This window comes from Molossus molossus, unplaced genomic scaffold, assembly GCF_014108415.1.
Source record: "Molossus molossus isolate mMolMol1 unplaced genomic scaffold, mMolMol1.p scaffold_m16_p_10, whole genome shotgun sequence".
NCBI lineage: Eukaryota > Metazoa > Chordata > Mammalia > Chiroptera > Molossidae > Molossus > Molossus molossus.
This window is the reverse complement of record NW_023425345.1, coordinates 16,206,958-16,227,615: the sequence shown is the minus strand read 5'-3', so window position 1 is coordinate 16,227,615 and position 20,658 is coordinate 16,206,958. Positions and strand designations below refer to the sequence as shown.

The 20,658-nt window shown below is 37.7% G+C and overlaps 1 protein-coding gene across 22 annotated transcripts in view; it reads right to left on the bottom strand.

Annotated features, from left to right (window-relative positions):
* ANKS1B (ankyrin repeat and sterile alpha motif domain containing 1B) overlaps positions 1 to 20,658 on the bottom strand; it is a 917,777-nt gene that overhangs the window by 378,148 nt on the left and 518,971 nt on the right. For 8 of the 22 annotated variants that reach the window (XM_036250952.1, XM_036250951.1, XM_036250955.1 and 5 more), the window contains exon 1: positions 195 to 672. In XM_036250952.1, the coding sequence (XP_036106845.1) occupies positions 195 to 398 (204 nt within the window). In that variant the 5' untranslated portion in view covers positions 399 to 672. Of the gene's footprint in view, positions 1 to 194; positions 673 to 712; positions 838 to 867; positions 989 to 20,658 lie in introns of those variants that run through there. The other 14 variants (XM_036250945.1, XM_036250946.1, XM_036250947.1 and 11 more) reach the window with 4 other exon arrangements.

Sequence of the window (20,658 nt, the reverse complement as noted above, 5' to 3'; positions counted from 1 at the left end):
ATGGATGCCTATAGATCTCATTTCTCAGCAAGTGTCTACATGTACACAGTAAGTTCCGTCCTAAGTTCCTGATGCAGTTACATATATAAAACTGACCGGTTTTGCTGCAAACCGGGCTGCCTCTGAGCCGTGTAAGACACATAAGAAGCAAAGACAGACAAAAGGCAGCTCCGTGGACACAGAGAGCGTCTTACCATAAACTGCACATTGTCAAATCCATTAGCCATCAGGTGGTTCTCGTACTGAGGTAGCCCAATGCTTTCCAACCATTGTCCCACTGTTTGGACAGGGCATCTGGGTCCTGTAAGAGGATGAAGAGGGAAGCGTTTAAGCAGGGAGTAGCCGTCCACGGGGTAATAGCGGTAGTCCTGGGCTGAGAGGTGGCATTGCCACATCATGCTCCTGGGGAAGTTGCTATCAAAGGAGCCCGCCAGCTTGACAGATTAGTGTTCCCAGCGAGAGAGCAAAGTCAGAAGTAAAACATAGTTTGCCAGGCAGGCTGTGGAGTATGACTTGATCCTAGCTCCACATTTCTTACATATTAATCTTTACTACCGACCAGTACGTCATACAGCCCCCAAAGCCAGGCAGCAGAAGAAGGCATATCAAGCTGTCGGCTTAGGCTGGTCTGCCTTCTATGTGATTGTTGGAGTACTCCACAATGAGCAATGCACGGCCAGCAGCCAGAATTCTTTTTATCAAGTACTCCTACACTCATCAGTATGCAGCTCCATGCTCCCTGCTCCCCCTCGCTCGCTTCCCTTCATTACCCAGCCCGGGCTACACCTCGCATTTTCAATAATAGCCATCAGATAAGGCAGATTTTTTTTTTTGTCTGCAAGCTGTAAGCTGCTTCCTCCTACACACCCATCCAAGCGTCAATCTTGAATGATGAGAGCAGTCAAAACAAATGCAGAAAATAGCAAGATTCAGAAGCAAACCAAAGTGCTTCAATCTGAATTGAATCTTCATAGGGGTTATACATTACCGGGCTATTTGTTGGGAGATTTTACGTTTCAAAAGACACCAGGAAATGCAAAGCTTTAACTATAGCTTATAGGGGGGCTCACTACAGGTTCCCTTTTTCCTTTTCTTCCCTTCCCTCTCTCTTTCTTTTCAAAATGCAGCAGAGATAAATGTTTCAGATCTAAAGCGTTACAGTGTTTGGAGAATAATTATTCCCTTTCTTTCACGTGCTGTATCAAAAGGAACCTCTCTGAGATTTTTTTTTTTCATTTTTGAATTACTGCAAAATACAGAAACTGCATCATTCCTCGTTTGCATGGTTCCTTCCAAACAAAAATATTATTAGGCACAAGAAATCCTTTTCCCCTCTGATATTTATAACCCAGTCTACCAGCGTTACCATTCCAAATTAGCTAGAAAGGTAACATTACTGGGTAGAATTTTGTAATAAAGAAGAGGAGCCCTCACCAAAAATAATTCGAGAATAACAGATGCAAATGTGTGAGTTTCACTCAATGGCAGACAGATTGAGTAATTTATTTAATAATTGAGAGAAACGAGAGATTAATAATAGAACCCACAGGACTAGATCATCAGAACAGATAGACTCTTACTTAAGATTGGGGAAGAACCGACAGAAAGGTGGGGAAGCACAGGGACCCCTTGTCACAGTACCTGGAAGAACATCGGCTCACTTATGCTTGAATACTGCCTGTAACGGAGCGCTCACTGCTTACCAAGAAGACTCCCTTTATTAGAAAGGTATTTCACTTCCTACCTGACGGGAGCCACTGGCTCCCGCTCTGCCTCTGGAGTCCCACAGACAGGGACCGGTGCCTTCTCACAGAGTGCTGTACCATTAAAACATCCCCCTACCACAGTGCCACATAGCAAGTGCTCAAGAAATCTTTATGGAATGAATGAAACATCATTTTCCTGCTTTCCCCAAACTTTATCTTTCCCTGTTTCCTTTCTCTTTGTAAGAACACTGTCAACCTCCCTGACACACAGACGTTAAATGTCGAAACATCTTAGAGACTCTCTCGTTCACTGCGGCCATCGGTCCCCAGGTCCCAGCCCTCCCTCACCGCAGTGTCTCCGGCACCTGTTCCCTTGAGTCTATGTCCCGCCTCACGTGTACGGAACTTGGATTGACTTGAATTCTGCTCTCGTGGTTCAGACCACCTGGCCTAACGCAGCAATGGCTTCTACGCTGGTCTTCCTGCCTCTGGCATTTAAAGAATCTATTTTATATGTGAGTGTCAGAATAAGTTCTCAAAGATACTGTTTTGATTGTTGCTTCCTTTTCCAAAACTCTTCCATGGTTTTTAGTTAGCTTCAAAATAAACTCTCAACTTCTTTGATAACGTTTCGGGGCATCTTTATGATTGACTACAAATAACCCACTTTTATTTCCTTTTCCCCAGTGTTCCATCAGGTGGGTTACCGGCCAGTCTCTGAAGGCAGCCTGTAACATACTTTTAAATTTTTTATTTATTTATTTTTTTATCCTCACCCGAGGATATTTTTGCATTTATCTTCAGATAGAGCGGGAGGGAGAGAAGAAGGAAGAGAGAGAGAAACATTGACGTGAGGGAGACACATCAATTGGTTGCCACCTGCAGGACCCCAACCAGGGCCGGGGATGAACTGCAACTGAAGTACATGCCCTTAGTGGGAATCGAACCTGGGACTCCCCGGTCCATGGGCCAGTGCTCTAACCGCTGAGCCAAATCAGCCAGGGCCTTCAGTTGATTTTTTATGTCCCCACATTTCTGTCCCTTTATTGGCTTTGGATTAGATGACACTTCCATTATGAAACCTTTTCTAATCTCCCCTACCAGGAATGAATCTCTTCCTTATGTGTCGTAAGTGGCATTTTTAGGTTCTGAATTATAAGAAATATTTTCTGTTTACCATAGTTGTTAGTGTACAAAACTGATTTCTTGAATATAGAAATGTATTTTCCTAATTTGCACATAGTAAGAAATCAGTATGTATCTGCTAAACCAAATAATGTCACTCTCATTTCACAATCCAAACTCCATAAAATCCTCCTAGTTTCTATTTAAATTTTTATTTTTGTTTTTAAATCTCTTCCAAGTATCTGAATTCTTTATAAAAGAAGATAGTTGCATTTCTAAATAAGGTTTTCAGATGCATTTGTGTTTATCATCTTCATCCTCTCTTTGACTTGATTAGAATTTGTCCTTGTTTGGTTCTAGACCTTTCAAGAAGGTAAAAAATTGTGTAACAGTCTAAAAATCAATTTTAAGAGACTCTGGTTGCTTAACATTACCCGTATGAGAAGTTAAAAACAAAATATTATTTGTCCTTGGACAGCTTTAGAGGTGGAGTGAAGTATTAATCGCAGTCTTTCCTAGGGTCACATCCATATTGTTCCTCTTGATCAATTTAAGCTATGAGTAGGTGAATGAGCTACACAAAGAGTGAGCAAACACCCCTTGGTAAGACACATGCCGACTGGCCAGCTCCTCACATCCTGTCTCATCTCTTCAGATGCACACCTGTGCTGAAGTACACAGAAGAGTGCCACACACATCTCAGGCATGAAATCATCCTTGCTAAATGAATGAATAAGTGACAATGGAAACGACTTTCACAGGATTTTTCTCAATAGAAAGAGACTATGTATGTATGTATGTATGTATGTATGTATGTATGTATCTATCTATCTGGAGAGGTGGGTGGTTTTCAAGTTTCAGAATGCTATATAAAAACTTAGCTCAGAGAGAACACTGGTTTCTAGTCACTCAACCAATCATTATACAAATGGATTGAATTTTATTCTTTTATCTGTTCAATCATTCAATTTCTACTCAGTACGTGATTCTCATATGTTGGTGAAAGGTTATAATTCAGGAGGGAAGTGAGTTAGGAGAGAATGGGGGAGGGAGAGGTGATGAGGCAGAGGGAGGAAGGAGAAAGGACCTTGAGTCCTATTGTTCAAGTTATTTAGTTAAAGTATTTCCTCATGAGCAAAACTTCTAAAAGAACCCTGGTCAGGGTCTGAAGATCGTTTTTAAAATAGTATTTAAGTATATTTCTCACTTCACTTGAACCAGTTCCTTGGAGTCTTAGAATGCGTATAGCATATCCACACATTATTGGACACGCACCTTTATTCAACTAGAACTTCTCTAAGTTCCAAAAGTGAGATAAGGGAGGGAAAAAAGGAAAACTCGGTTATTCTGGGGTACTATGTCCTAAGCATTGTGGTGTGGATTAGTGTCCCCATTTACAGATAACGGATTTGAAGCTCAGAGTGTGGATGAAACCAGGAAATTTTTTTTGAAGAAATTTAAAAAATAATCTTGGGGGTTCTACTTCCAGAGTTGCAATGTAAAGCGCTCCATGGACCCTATCCCAAACCAGACAAACACAGCTGTATAAAAAACACAGACAAAACAAAACAACCATTTAGAGTCTCTGGAAGTTGTCTCAAAAAACATACAGAGGATGAAGAAATATTTATTCAAGAAAATCTACTAAAACTCGGTAAGAACAGAAAGACTCCATCCCCAACTCAGCTGGAAAGAAACTCCGCTCTGTGTGTGTAAGCCCCAGAGGATGGGGCTCTGTCTCAGCCCAGCTCCCCTCCTTGGGATATAGTATCTTACCAAAAGGGGCAGGCCAGTAACATTTCTGATTCCCTCTGACTCCAAGTTGCAGGGGTTAAATATCTGGTGTGTGTGGCTGAGATGCCATGGATCCCTTTGTTCATCCACCCCCATTCATAAAGAGAAGGCTCTATCCCTCTGGCAGGCTGGGAACAGTGAGGATCTGATTGCCCTCATGCAGCCTCATCACAGGGCTGAGGTTCCATGCCCAGACGGCAAGCTGAGAAGATGTAAGACCAGGGGTGTTGACGATACCATCCCGGCCCGGGGCCCAGAACGGTGGTTCAAAGACCTTGCCAAAAGGGAGAGTCAGTCCTTAAGTACAGAGAGCAATAAAGCTCTAACCTAAGAAATTGATTTTATTTGAAACAGAGTATGAGGAAGTTCAAGCCCAAATGGGTTATTTAAAACAATGGAGATATTTATGATACGTATAAAAGAAGACTAGTAGGTCCATTAGGACAAGCTCAGTTGTAGGCCAGCTAGTTTTAGGGAACCAGGAAAAGAGACCGTTTTAAGAAATGTCCTCTTGGGGTCATAACAAACTTCAAAGGTTGGTCTCAAAGGCTATTCTTGCCCAGATTCAATTGGACCAGACTCTGGAACAATTCATACCTCAAAATTGTCAAAATCAGTAGAGCAAAAAGCTGGCAATTAGTGGAGCCTAATATCTGGGTGTGATACCAAGTGACGCATATAACTTAAAAGAAAGATTAGGGAAGAAGAGACTAAGAACTCTGCTATAACCACTGTCATCCCAGGATGACTGTGCACATGGGCAAGGCTGTACCCCTGAGTGGATAAATACTGTATGGCAATACAAATAAACCAGCTGCTGACAGATGTTACCACATGGATGAACCTTGAAAACATTAAGTGAAAGAAGCCATTTACAAAATATCATATATTGTGTCATTCCGTTTATATGAAATATCCAGAATAGGCAAATCCAGAATGTAAATTAGTGGTTGCCTCATGGTAGGGAGAGAGGCTTGTGGGTAAAAGGTGAGTGACTGTTAATAGATACTGGGTTTCTTTCTAGGGTGATAAAAATGTTTTAAAATTGACTGTGGTGATAGCTGCACAAGTCTGTGGATATACTAAAAACCACTGAATTATACAGTCCAAATGGTTGAACTGAATGATATATAAATCACATCTCAATAAATTTACAATTACAGAATAATGAAATTAAAATAATAAGACTAATTTTTAAACTTTTAAAAAATTTACAAAACCAAAACCAAAATATACACAACTGCATACATGTCCATTGTTATTATTTTTAGTGTTCTCTGTATTTTTTTTTTCTTTTTCCTTTTTTTTTTTTTTTTTTTTTTTGGTTACTTCTTCCCTGAGTCCCTCCACACTAACTCCTCAAGGAAATTCACTTGTGTGTTAATAAACTAGTGTGTATCTTTCATGTATATTTACCCATTGACAAATCTCTTTCTCAAACACACACAGATATGTACAAATATATATACACACACACATATATGCATATGTATTTGATATGTATAGATGGGAGTACTTTTGGAAATGGTTTCATAAAACTAGAATCATATCACACTCACTTTTCTAAACCTTACTTTTCTCATTCAACAAAGCCTTATGAAAATTCTACCAAGTAAATGATAAGCTATAATTTATTCTTTTAAATAACTGCATAATAGTCCACAATGTTGAGGTGCCGCATTTTATTCATTATTTTGCATGTTACCTCCAGGCCCTCCTCTTCATTCATTTTCTGTTTAAAAACCTTTTAACAGAGTTCATTGTAGATTTAAATGTAGTTATAAGAAGTAATAAGAGAGAGAGAGCCTGTACAGACTTCACCCAGTTTCCCCCGATGATAACATCTTGTATACCTACAGTATGATATGACAGTCAGGTAACTGGCATCGCTACAATCCATTGGTCTTATTCAAATTTACCAGTTCTACATGTGCTCATTTGTGTGTGTGTGTGCACATATGTGTTTAGTTTTTTGCAGTTTTATCACATGTAGACTGCGTGACCATCACCACAGTCAAGATAAAGATAGTGCCATCACAAGTCCTCTTGGTACCCTTTCATAGCCAAGGCCATCCCCCTCCCTCTCCCGCTAGCAACTGCTAATCTGTTCTCCATCTCTATCAGTTTGTCATTTCAAGAATGTTAGATTCATGGAATCATACAGTATGTTAGCTTTGGGATGGGCTTTTTCCATTCACCATAATTCCCTTGAAATCCATACAAGTTATTCTGTGTGTCAATAGCTCTTTTTTATTTTTTTATTGCTGAGTAGTATTCCATGGTATGGATGTACCACAGTTTGATGAATGACTGAAAGACATTTGGGTTGCTGGTACTTTTTAGCTATTATGAATAAAGCTGTTATGATCACTGCTGTACAGGCTTTTCTGTGAACATAAGGTTCCATTTCTCTAGGATAAATGTCCAAGAGTGTAATTGTTGGGTCATATGGTAAACACACATTTCATTTTATAATAAATGGTCATATTATTTTCCAGAGTGGTTGTACCATTTTACATTCCATCCAGCCATGTAGGAGAGAGAAAGTTTCTTTGCATCTTCACCAGAACTTGGTGTAATCACTATTAAAAAATGTTTAGCTATTCTGATAGGTGTGCAGTAATACTTCATTGTGGTTTTAATTTGCATTTCCCTCATGGCTAATTATATTGAACAGATTTTTATGTGTTTATTTGCCACCTGCATATCCTTTTTGGTAAAATGTCTGTTAGTGTCTTTTGCCTATTTTCTAATTGGATTGTTTGGTTTTTGCATTGTTGAGTTTTGAGGGTTCTTTATATACTCTATATTCATGTATTTGTGGATTTTTGATTTGCAAATATTTGCTCCCAGACTGTAGTCTGCCTTTGATCCTCTTCACAGTTTCCCACAGAGCTGAAGATTCTCATTTTAATGAAGTCAATTTATCAATTTTTCCTCTGATGATCATGTTTTTGGTGTCTGCCCTGTTATTTTCAACTTTTTAAAATGATCTTTTAGAGAAAAATGCCTGTATTAAATAGCCTATACCTAATTATTTTTAAATCTGTAATGTAGAAAACTATAATTGGGTAGTTTACATTTTAATGGACAAATATAATTTATAGTAATGATAGTCATGCTTGATTTTAACTATTTCATCTTATTTTTATATTTATTTACATTTTTGTTTCCTTATTTTCTTTTATTTTTTATTAATTAATTTATTTTTGTTGCATATAAGTTCTTTGGTTTATCTTATCCCCCCACCCCCCCACCCCCCTCCTCTGAGGTTTGTCAGTCTGAATCATACTCTTTTCTATGTCTCTGGGTCTATTTTGTTCATAAACTTATTTTGTTCATTATATTCCACAAATAAGTGAGATCATGTGGTATTTGTCTTTCTCTGATTGGCTTTTTTGCTTAGCATAATGCTCTCCAGGTCCCTCCATGTTGTCTCAAAAGATAAGAGATCTTTCTTTCTTACAGCTGCATAGTATTCCATTGTGTATATGTACCACAGCTTTTTTATCCACTTATCTATTGATGGACACTTGGGCTGTTTCCAGATCTTAGCAATTATAAATAGTGCTGCTCTGAACATAGGGGTCCATATATTCTTTCTGATTGGTGTTTCAGGCTTCTTAAGATATATTCCTAGAAGTGGGATCACAGGGTCAAATGGCAGTTCAATTTTTAATTTTTTGAGAAAACCACATTGTTTTCCATAGTGGCTGCCTTATTTTCTTTTCAATTTTGTTGGTCTGGTGACAGTGCTACTCATTCCATTTTCCCCTTGTGAACTTTGAGATTTTGTGATATTTCTCCACTCCATCCATCATTACTTTATTTTTCCCTGCTCTAAACATCAGACATAGTTTTCTAGGATTATTTGAAAATAAGATTCCAATTCTTAACCTCCGTTAACACACTCTATTTCCCTCCTCCTCCAGTAAAATTAGACCTTCAGAATATTTTTTCTTCTCTATTCTCTTTCCTACACCTATGTGCTGTAATTTCTAAAATAATCTAACTTTTTGCCCCATTCCCAACCTATTCTTAGGTTTTGCTGATAATCACTTAGAAAATTTTGTTCTGGACTATTACTAGAATTTTACTCATAGTACATTCCTTCTATTTAATGAACCCTTATTTAATATTTATGTTGAACTCTACCAATGTGTTTATCATATCAATTTGGATTTAATTATTGTAAAGATCTTTGATCACTGTTGTTTTGTATCCTCATAACCTTCTCCATCTTGAGATTTCTGTTTTCATTTGTGATTTTAGTAAGATACTCTCTCATATACTAAAAAATAATTTGAACTGACTGAAAATAAAAGCACGGAGTATCAAAATTTGTGAATGTAGCTAAAGTGGTACTGAAAAAGAAATTTATAGCATTAAATATCTACATTAGAAATAAAGGAAATTTTAAAGTAATAATTTTATCATGCAGCTTAAGAAATGAGAAAAACAAAAAACCCTAAAAGTAAGCAGAAATAATAAAATAAGAATTAAAGGAAAATAAATAAAATAGAAAAAAATAGCAAAAACATCAATGGAATTAAAAGCTATTATTTGAGATAATCAATACAGCTGATGAAGTACTAGTGTGGCTACCTAGAAAAAAAAAGAAGAAATAATTTACCAATATCAAGAATGGGAGAATTGATAGTCCTACAGAGACTACAGATATTAAGAATAATAATAAAAATATTATGAATGACTTTATGCCAATAAATTCAACAACTTAATTGAAATGGACAAATGTATTGAAAGACACAACTATCAAAGAACACTCATGAAGTTTTATAACTGAATATCTCTCTATTAAAGAGGAATATTTATATTTAAAACCTTTCACAAAGAAAACTTTAGACATTATCAATGGCTTCAGTAGTGAATTTCAATATTATATAAAAAATAATAAAACATAACCAAGTTGGGTTTATCCCAATAATGCAAGCTCTGTTTCTTTCTTTTTTTTTATCCTCACACAAGGACATTTTTGCATTTACCTTTAGATAGAGCAGGAGGGAGAGAGGGGGGGAGAGAGAGATAGAAACATCAATGTGAGAGAGACACACTGACTGGTTGTCACCCACACACCCCAATCCGGGCCGGAGACAAACTGCAACTGAGGTACGTGCCCTTAGCTGGAACCGAACCTGGGCCTCTCTGGTCTGCAGGCCGACCCTCTAACCGCTGAGCCAAACTGGCCAGGGCTGCAAGCTTTCTTTAACATTCAAAAAACCAATTAATACCTCACCATATTAGCTGCTAAAGAAAAACCATATGATCCTCTCAGTAGATGCAAAAAAAAAAAAATTATTTGACAAAATCCAATATCCATTCCTTATAAAACTTCTCAGCAAACTAGAAAGGAATTTCTCAAATCTTGTAAAAAGGCATCTATGAACAACCTACAACTTATACTTAATTGTGAAAGACTGAATGTTTTCCTGTTAAGTTCAGAAAACAAGGCAATGATGCCCACTCTCACCATTTCTACCTAACATGGTACTGGAATTCTAACTAGCATAATAAATCATGAAAAAGAAATAAAGTGTGCCCACATTGAAATGAAAAAGTAAACTATTTCTGTTTACACATGATATGATTATCTATGTATAAAATCTTAGGATATATATATATATATATATATATATATAGCTAACAGAATAAATTAGTTTAGCAAGGTTGCTAGATACAAGATTAATATATGAAAATCAATTGTATTTCTACATACTAACAATAAACAATCAAAACTCGAAATAAAAAATAGCATAATTTTCAATAGCATATGAAAGTTTTAAGAAATAAATCTTGCCAGACCTATACACTTAAAATTACAAAGCATTGCTGAAAGAAATCATATTAGACTTAAAAAAAAAAATAGAAAGATAAACCATATTCATGGATTTAAGGACTTCACATTGTAAACATGTCAGTTTTCCCCAAAATATTGATAGAGTCAATATAATCCCAATCAAAATCACAGGAGGCTTCAATTTTGTGTGTGTTTATGTGTGTGGAAAAATTCTACTCTTTGAAAGACACTATTAAGAGAATAAAAAGGCAAACTGCCAACCAGAAGAAAACATTTGCAAACTATATCTGATAACAGACTTGTATCAGAATATATAACAAACTCCCAAAACTTAGTAATAAGTAAACAACAAATCAATTCTTTTAAACGAGCCGAAGACTTGAACAGACACTGTACTGGAGCAGACATATGCACGGTAGACAAGCACATGAAAAAATGTTCATCATCAGACATTAGAAAAGTGCAACTCAAAACCATAATGGGATGCCACTTATTAGAATGTCTCAAATTAAAAAGGCTGACCACACCAAGTGCTGACAGTGATGTGGATCAACTGGGGTTTTTAGGCATGGCCAGTAGGAATGTAAAATGGTACAACCACCTTGGGAAATAGTTTGATGGTTTCTTAAAAAGTCAAATACGCATCCACTATATGGCCCAGCTAGTCTACTGCTGGGTATTTACCCAAGAGAAATGAAAGCATACATCATGCAGAGATTTGTATGTGAAAACTCATAGCGGCCAACAACTGGAAACAGCCTAAATGTCCACCAACAGATGAATGGAAAAAAAAACAAACCCGTGGTATATTCATATAATGACATATTACTCAGGTATAAAAAAGAACAAATTCATGCATGCATCACACAGATGAATGCAAAAATAATTTTGCAGGGTGAAAGAAACTCGACCCCCCCTCCCAAAAGGACTACATTTTGTATTATTCCATTTATATAAAAATCTAGAGAATGCAAACTTATCTATAGTGATAGATAATCGATCAATGACTACCTGGGCATGGGGAGAAGGAAAGTGGCAGGGGTGACAAAGGGACTTGAGGGAACTTTTGGAGGTGATGGATGTTTATTTTCTTGATTGGGGTGATGGTTTCACAGGTGTATCCATCTGTCAAACATCAAACTGTACACTTTAAATCTGGGCAGTTCATGTATTTATTTTTATTGGTTTTAGAAAGGAAGGAAGAGGGAGAGATAGAAACAATGATGAGAGAGAATATTGATTGGCCGCCTCCTGCATGCCCCCCGTAGGGGATTTGACCCACAACTTGGGCATGTTCTCTGACCGGGAATCGAACCGGCAACCTCTTGGTGCATGGGTTGACTGAGCCACACCGGCTGGGCTAAATCTGTGCAGTTAATTGTGGGTCAATTATACCTGAATAAACCTGGTTTTAAAAGTAGAAATAGGAAATAAAGAATGGTGGGGGAGGGAAGTGACTTATTTTAGACACAATTGTCAGGAAATGCCTCTCTGAAAAGGTGACATTTGAACAGACACTGGAATGCAGTGAGGAGCGAGCCATTCTGTATCTAGGAAGAGAGAATTTGAAGCAGTGGGAACAGTAAGTCAAAGTCCATTATCCTGGCCTCTATCGTAGTGGCCTAGCTTAATTTTGACCTATTCTTAACTGATCTCACTGTATACTGTGAAGCCATTGAAGGAGATTGAGATGAATGCATACTTACTCCAGGATACTGTCTGAAAACAATTATAATTGTATTAAATTAAATCCATTATATCAGTTTAGGTTCCTAAAATTAAGTTTTTATTTTACAAGTAGAAAGCAGCTAATATTCAGATTAATTTCAAATATCTCTTAATTAAGTTCTAGTTAATGGGGGAGGTACTTCTTTTTATATTTTCTTCATTTCTTCAGCATTGACCAAGATCTTCAGCAAATATTTATAAAGTACTTCTTGTTCCATGTATTTTTGCTAGGAGGTGGGTATATGGCTTTGAACATCCTTGCACATATGTAATTTATAGGCTAGTGGAGAAAACTGGTTTACCACCTAGAAAATGTCACTCCAGATTCGAAACATGACTTTTGATTGTGACCATGCAGAGAGGAGAAATGAATTCGAGAAAATTGCTGCAGTGACTCCAGGTTCCGTGAGCAGAAGGGAAACCTAATAGACACTCTGTTTCAACAGGTGCTACCCGATGAAACGGTTAATGTGGGTAAAATGATTTGGCAGAAGTGGCAGTTATCAAATTTGTTAGGAAGGAAAATGGCATTTAGGAAGGGATAAAGACGAGCCTCTGGAAAAGAGTTACAACAAACAAACAAAAAGAAAGAAACTGGCTAACCCCTTGAAATGTAATAAACACCTGCTAATCATAGCAGCAAGGTAACTGACAAAAGGCACATACTTTTCAGTGAATGTGTCTCCCAGTGACCAAAACATACATAAAGACAGGGAGCTTATGTTTACTGAGCACCTACTATGTATCTGGCCTTTTCAATGTTATCTTATTATGTAAAAGAATAGCGCACACACACTCTGGTCAGGATATAAATGCTCTGCGTGTGTAAGCTCATGTGACTTTCACAACAACCTTGTGAAGTACTGCTCTTATCTCCTTTCACAGTGGAGAAAAATAAGACACATGAGGTCATACGTGGTGCAAAGTCACCCAGTTAGACTAGAGCCCCGGTAGCCTGGTTCCGGAGCCGGAGCTTTTTGCCACGACTCGGTAGTGTTCCCCTGTTCCAGATGCTCAGGGTGGGGAACCTGCCCTTTGCAGGAGGCAGGATGTGCACCTAGACACATGCCAGCAGGTTTGTTTTCAAAGCGTTTCCCATTTGTTCTGTTTGTTTTTCTTCCACTCTCATCTTCCACTCATTATGCTTGGCTTCTAACGGGTAAAGCAACGGGGAAAAGCAGGAGGGAAGAACGAGAGGTGAGAGAAGGGTACAGCCTATCACTCGGATATTTCTATTTTTCTCTAACAACGGGCTTCTCCGTGACTCTGAAGGATAGCAGCTTCAGTGTTGTCTCCACATGGGCGCTCAGCCTCTTCGGTCCTCAATGCACGGATGCCCGTGCTCTGTGTCCAGCGAGAGGGAGAGCTAGTGTAGCATGATGGTAACAAGCCCAGATGCTGCAGCCAGTCAGCAAAGGCTTTGCATTTTGGCTATTCTCTATTCTATAAATACTTGCTGTGTTTATTCTTGAGATGAAGCATGGAGCCATAGAAAGAGTACCTCTCTGCTTAGGCAAGTCTCCGAGGCTTCATTCTTTTTAGTCAAGTGAGGGTGACACCTCACTCCACCTACCTTATGGCGGAAAAATCACCACGACTTACAAAGCGCTATTCAAATGCTAGAGATACTTATTATCTTTACTGTCAGTAAAATATATACTTGTGTTGTTCATTCAGTCCCTCGATCAAAGGAACTGGTCCTGAGCCATGGGCGCTTTTTCTTGCCCAGTTCTCTTTGTTTCAAACAGACACAAATGAATGGGGTGAGCAGTCTGGCCAAATAACAGAGGAAAGCTAATTGTACTGTGAAGTGATCAGAATCCCCAAACCCGTGATGTCTTATCTGATGCATCGGTAACCAGGTCTCAGCACAAAGCAGCCTGACCTTCGCATCCATCGAAGGGCAAAAAGAGCAGAATGAGGAGGGGCACCGATGGCAAGAAAGAATGGTTCACATTCCCAGCTTCAACACTGAAAAAAAAAATTACTGACTTATTCCAACATATTTCAAATAAAGACTAGTCATTTTTGAAGAGACTGGTAAGAAAGCCCACTGACGTGAAAAGCCTAGGCCTATCTTTTGGAGAGAAATTGCGCATTCAGCTAGTCACAATAGCAATGGTCTCCGTGTGAGCCCTCTTTCCTGTCTTTGAAAGCTTGTAACACGGAGGGTGGGAGCTAAGTAAGAGTGATCGTGTTCGTTCCTGTGGGGTAGTGTAAGAAAGATCCTAACAATGCTGTTTTTAACTAAAAAGTATCAGTACCTCATTTTTCCAATTCTAAGAGTCCTATGAGCTGAGAAGTACAAACTATGTATCCATTTTCCTTATGGAGAAAACCTGACAGTGGAAATTAGCGGGAAGACAGACAGTGCAACGAGAACAATTCTTCTTCCCCAGATGAGAGGACAGCCATTCGGGCACACAAACAGAAATGCAAAGCAGAGGTGGAAGATCAGGAAAAAGGAAAGAGGTCAGTCATTCCAAGAAATGTGGAACGTTGTAGGTCAACAGAGTTCCGGATCATGAAGCCAAGATTTAAATAGAGACATGCTCCAAGATTATGCTTTGGTGTTTAAATGCTAAGGGGAGTCAGGAGCTCACATTCAAATTTCCCCTAAGGCCTTGAATTTTATTTTGAACTAAAAACTTCATGAAACACTTAAGAAATACCAGCCTTTTACAAAACAGATCTGACAACTTATGCACTGGGGTATAGTCTAAAATAGGAAATAAAATTTAATTTTAAAATGCTAAAATCTTCTGGCAGTCAACCATCTATATGTGCCAATATAGATATATTTAATCAGGGCATACCTGATTATAAAAAAAAAAATAGTGATTCCACTGATTTAATTCTCATTTCTCCTTCTTTTAAGGCTTCTGGCAAATGTTGGAATTTTCTTTGAGGAGCTGATCACAGCAGTAAGTCATCGAGGCCTCCCGTGTGCCAGTCACCACATGAGGCTCAGGGAGGAAAAGGCGCCTGTCCTGCCCTCAGGATCTTAGAGTCCAGTGGGGAGAAAATAACCATGGAGGAAGATGAATGCTATAATGGAGATGCATACAAAATATATAAAATGTAGAAACAAGGAAAGGATGCTGCATTTGGCTTAGGTAGAGAGCTTAAGGGAGTTTACAGAAGAGTTCGTTTGAGCTGTGGCTTGAAGATTTAATAGGAGTTTGTGAGGCAAATAAAAGAAGATGGTTATAATCATAAAACTACGATTTCTGGTGTGTCTGTGTGGCTGTTTCCACAGGAGACTCACATTTGAATCTGTAGCCTGAGTAAAGAAGATCGCCCTCACAGTGTGGGTGGGCACCACCCAATCCATTGAGGGTCTATGAGAATGAAAAGTCACAGGAAGAGTAGACTGACCCTCTGCTTGAGCTGAGACATTCATGGTCTCCTGCACTCCTACACTGGCACTCTGGTTCTTGTGCCTTTGAACTAACACCAGGACTTCCACAGTCAACATCCGAGATTCTTGGGCCGTTGGACTCTGAATTACACCATGGCTTTCCTGGTTCTCCAGCTTGCAGATAGCAGAGTGTAAAACTTCTCTGTCTCCATAATCATGTGGTTCAATTCCTATAATAAATTTCCTCTTATTTATATCTCTATATATCTTATTGGTTATGTTTCTCTGGAGAATCCTGAGTAATACAATGGTATTACAGGCAGAGGGAGAACATGAGGGAAAGGTATATTTGAGTAAAAAACAATTTCAATGATTACTGCCAGAATTTAAAGGTTATATGTGCATGTCTAAGAGGGGAGTGCCACAGAGAATGAGTCAAAATATGTAGGCAGGAGAAAGATAATCAAGAAACTTGTATGCCAAGAAAAAGAGTATTTTCTTCCTCAAGAAAAGAGAGTTACAATCAAATTTTTGTTGCACAAACAATATCTGGGAGGATGTGAGACAGAATAATGTAGAAAAAAACTGGAAGTAGGGAGAATAGGAAGCCTGCAAGGCTCTCTCTCTTATAAAGCCAATAGACTAAATGATACAACTAAATATTTTAGGGGACAGTCTCTAAGTAGAAGAAATTCCAAATGTCCTCAGACCCTTAGAACCTTTAAAAGTAAGCCCTGGCTCAATGGCTGATTGAATTTCCCATAAAGGAACTTAGCTTGCCATGACTCAATTGCAAAAGTTAGACACGGGGTTGATTCTTCCCATGGAGACCTCATCTAATTGGTTCAAACTTAGTTTGATAGATGGCAAATAAACACTCTGGACAGAAGGACACCAAAATTCCAAGTTATGTGTGCATGTAATACAAGGTGGTAAAAATGAAATGATTACATGATATTTTTTAAAAATATGATTGCTGTGAAGTTTAAAAGAATTGATTACTCTGGAAAGTGCTTAGATTAGTTCTTGGCATAAATCATGCATTGAACAAATATTAGTGAAAATAATAAAAACATTCATTATACTAATAAATATTAGTTATAAATTATTAGCTCTAATAGTATTTATTTATAATAAACAATACATATAATAATATTATTAATATTAACTGGCTCCTGAGCCATAAGCAAATTTCAAAAGATCAACTTGCTGAGTCAGCCAAGCACTGTCTAAAATCCATGAAATCCATGATTTTGAAAGAACTTGCCAAGAAACTCTGTGTCAGATTTAATACCCATCACTCTAAAGCAGTGGTTCTCAACCTTCCTAATGCCGCGACCCTTTAATACAGTTCCTCATGTTGTGGTGACCCCCAACCATAGAATTATTTCTGTTGCTACTTCATAACTATAATTTTGCTACTGTTACGCCTTAGGCGACCCCTGTGAAAGGGTCATTCAACCTTCAAAGGAGTCGCAACACACAGGTTGAACCGCTGCTCTAAAGGATGCATTGTGATTAAGTAGGAAAACAGATAAGACACTGACTTCATTTAATCATCTTAGCCTGACAATTTTAACTGTTATGAAATCTCCTGGGTAAATACCCACTGTGATGAAGACTTGTTTACTTTCTTGATAAAGTCAACTAGTAAATCTGTGATTTCTATAAAACAGAAGTCCCTTCAAAATATTTAACCTCAAGGTTAATTCTTATTTACATTTTCTACTAACAGCCAGATAAGTCAAAGTTAAAGACTTAGTTTTGCTTAATTTTCTCAGCAATCATAAAGTGTTCCTTTAGATAAAGTAGGATGAGTTTTGAGAGAATTTGAACCTCAAGCTTGCATGTAATCCTCCACGCAAGACTAACTCAGCCATTTAACAAACAGAAATTTTAATCTATTTCAGATAGAGGTACTGGCTGAAAATTAGAATATAAACCCCAAAAGAAAAGAAATAGAGCTGGCTTAGAAATGTTGAATTAACAGACCAAAACATCTTCATCTCATAATATAAACATATAATTAGGTAATTTAAAATAAGCATTGAGATTCATAATGATTCAAAGTCATGGGGATAGAAAAAGAGCTTTCTCTTGTTTTCTAAAGAACTCAGAACCAAACCTGGTAATATGTCATAAACATTTGTTTTTACCACGCAACATCCATTCCTATCTTCTGATACTGATCCAATTTTCTATTTTCCTTGGGGGTCTTAATCCTTCACTCTCAGTTCATGTTCTTTGGAAAGAGTGTCTTGCACCCCATCTTCAGGGATGGACATGTAACTCAAATCTGGTCTACAAATCCTTGAGTAACTTGCTTCTAACCAACAGAACACTGCAACACTGTGAGTATGTCACTTTCAAGAATTGATTACAAAAATTCAGACTTCAACTTACTAGGAGACCTTCTCCCTTGCTGACTTTGATGAAGCAAGTTGCTATGTTGAGGCCCATGTCAAGGAACTGGGGAAAGCAACTAGGCAGCCAGAAAAAAAGGCCCTCAGTCCAACAGCCCCAAAGAAACTGAATCCTGCCAACGATCATGTGAATGAGCTTGGAAGTGGATCCTGCCTCAGCTGAGCCTTCCGATGAGTCCCAGCCCTCGCCAACACATAGACTGCAGCCTGGTGAGAAAGCCTGAAGCAAGAACCCAGTTCATTTATCTGAACCACAGTGATCCTCTAAACCAAATGCACATGATAGATTAACTAAATATGATGATAAGAAATAGGTGTAGTGAAAATATATACTTACTCTCAGTACAGTTGTCTATTTTAACTTGACACACACTCTAGAATAGAATTATGCCTTCTCTTTCATCCTATCCTTGATTTCAAAGGCATTTTGTAATTAGGGGATGGTTTAGGGCCATGTAACAGTTGGCCTAGCATATGAGCTCTAGAAATTGTTCTAAGTTTAAAGACCTACATGATCATGGGCAAAACCTCTCTGTGGGGTCATGTCTTTATCTATAAAATTAGGAGAATCTGTATAATGGATTTTTACCTTACAGTGTTGTTGAGAAATTAAATGAGATAATACTTAGACTAGTACCTGGCATAGAATAAATCCACAATAAATGGTAACTTCCATTATCACTATTACATTAGCACTATGGCTATTGTTATTTATTATTAGCATCATCATCATTACATGGTTTTCAAGGGTCTCCATTATTTGGGCTTACTCTACCCCAAATTCACTGCTATTCCCTCCCCTCCATGTTTAAGTAAATGCCTTCCTGTATTCATCACCTGTCTCATGCCTTCTTGCCCCTTGGTTTTTGCTCATGCTACCCTCTCTACCTGTCATATCCTGTGGCCTCCCCAACCTCATTTCCAATTTCCTAACGGCTTTATTCTATTGGTTCTTTAACATCCTTCCATGTCCTCCATAAGACCTTATGGGATACTCTAAGGAACAAGTAATTTTTTCTTCCTATGAACTCCCACAACACATTATTTGTACCTCTTACTTGGCACTTTTCACTTTTGATACTGTGCAATATTTAGATATATTTCACCAGACTTTAAACACCTAAATGATGGGGCCATGTCTTAAGCACCTTCGTCCCAACAGTACCTAATAGAATGTCCTGTACAAAGCTATACTTTTCTTATTGTTTTATTCAAAGAAACATTTTTGAATGAATGAATAAGTGCTTACAGGAAGCAGATGCATAATTTTAGCTTCATTAGGAAAGCTTTCTAAACAACAGGCCTAAGTAGTGCTTATTTTTCTAAATGGCTGAATAGAGACTCATTGCTGGAGGTTTACTTCTTAGATATCCAAAGCTGGTCACTGATTTTTTTTTTATTTTCCCAAGATTGGAGTTCTAGTCTGAAACTTGAGGGTAGGCAAAGGCATTTCTTCCCCCACCCCCATCTTTCTATCACTTAGGTACGGTGAATGCTTCCTGATTTGAATGGAGTTGAAAAAATGTAGAATATGAGTTTCTGAATTTAAAAAAACCTTGAATTTTTTGGTTCCCAATGCCCTGCTCTTGGAGCAAAACCTTATCATTTTTCAGGCTGTTATGTTACCTTACCAAAGCTCCAATCCACCACCGAACTTGAAATCTATGATTTGTTTCTGCAGGCTTATTGTTCTAGGAGATTTTAGCTTTCATTTGGACAATGATCAAAGGGAACTGGCTTTTACAGTCTCAAAGAGAAAGATTATAAACAGCAGGTTAATAAACAAAAATATTTTTCTTTGGTTTTACCTTAAATGTATTAAAAAAATCAAGGTGACCTTCACAAAAGTAAATATTACTTTTTAAAATAATATTTACATATTTGAAAATTGGAGAGCCAAACAAATTTAATTATTTTAGTGTGAAAAAGAAAGAGACTTTCTCAAGAGAAAGTTTTAATTATTACTTACATGAAATACTTGGAAATAAAAAACAGTTGCATCCAAAACTGAAGGATTTAGTGACAATGATGAAATGACGACCTTCACTTACCACAGTTGTTACAGGTGATACAGATGTTGGATGCATAAAAGACACAACTGTAGGTAATATTCAACAATTGGATTGGGGCTAACACAAGGTTTGCCAAAGTTTTCCAAGTTCTATGTGACGATGAAAGGAATTATGTAAAATAAGGATCTAGTGGTCAAGTAAGTTTGGGAAAAACAAGGATAAAAGAAGTTAAACAGGTTTCTTTAATAAAGATTATTTAAAAAAAAACAAAACTTTGAAATACTGCTTTGCTTGATGAATCTGCAGGAAGGGGCATAGGGCATTGCTGTTTCCTGACCTAAAATGGTCCCGGGTTACTGTTCACATTTTTATCAGAGCACCTTAAGGGACTAATGATTTATGAAGCACATTTTGGGAAATTTATCCCTAATATTACCCAAAGAAAGTTAATGGCAACATTCAATGGGAAATCAAATACGTTAAATGCAGTGCTCCTAAATACAGTTCATTTATAAAATCAAACCTAAAAGGCATACTCCTGAAATAAAATGGGCCTTATCCTCTTAAATGGGGGTATTTTCTAAAGAACAGAGAATAGTACTAGATCATCTGGGTACAAATTTATCTGCCGATTAGGGTGTGATCATTCATGAAACAAGTAGTCTGTTTTCATCTTCTTTCAGGTAAACACTGT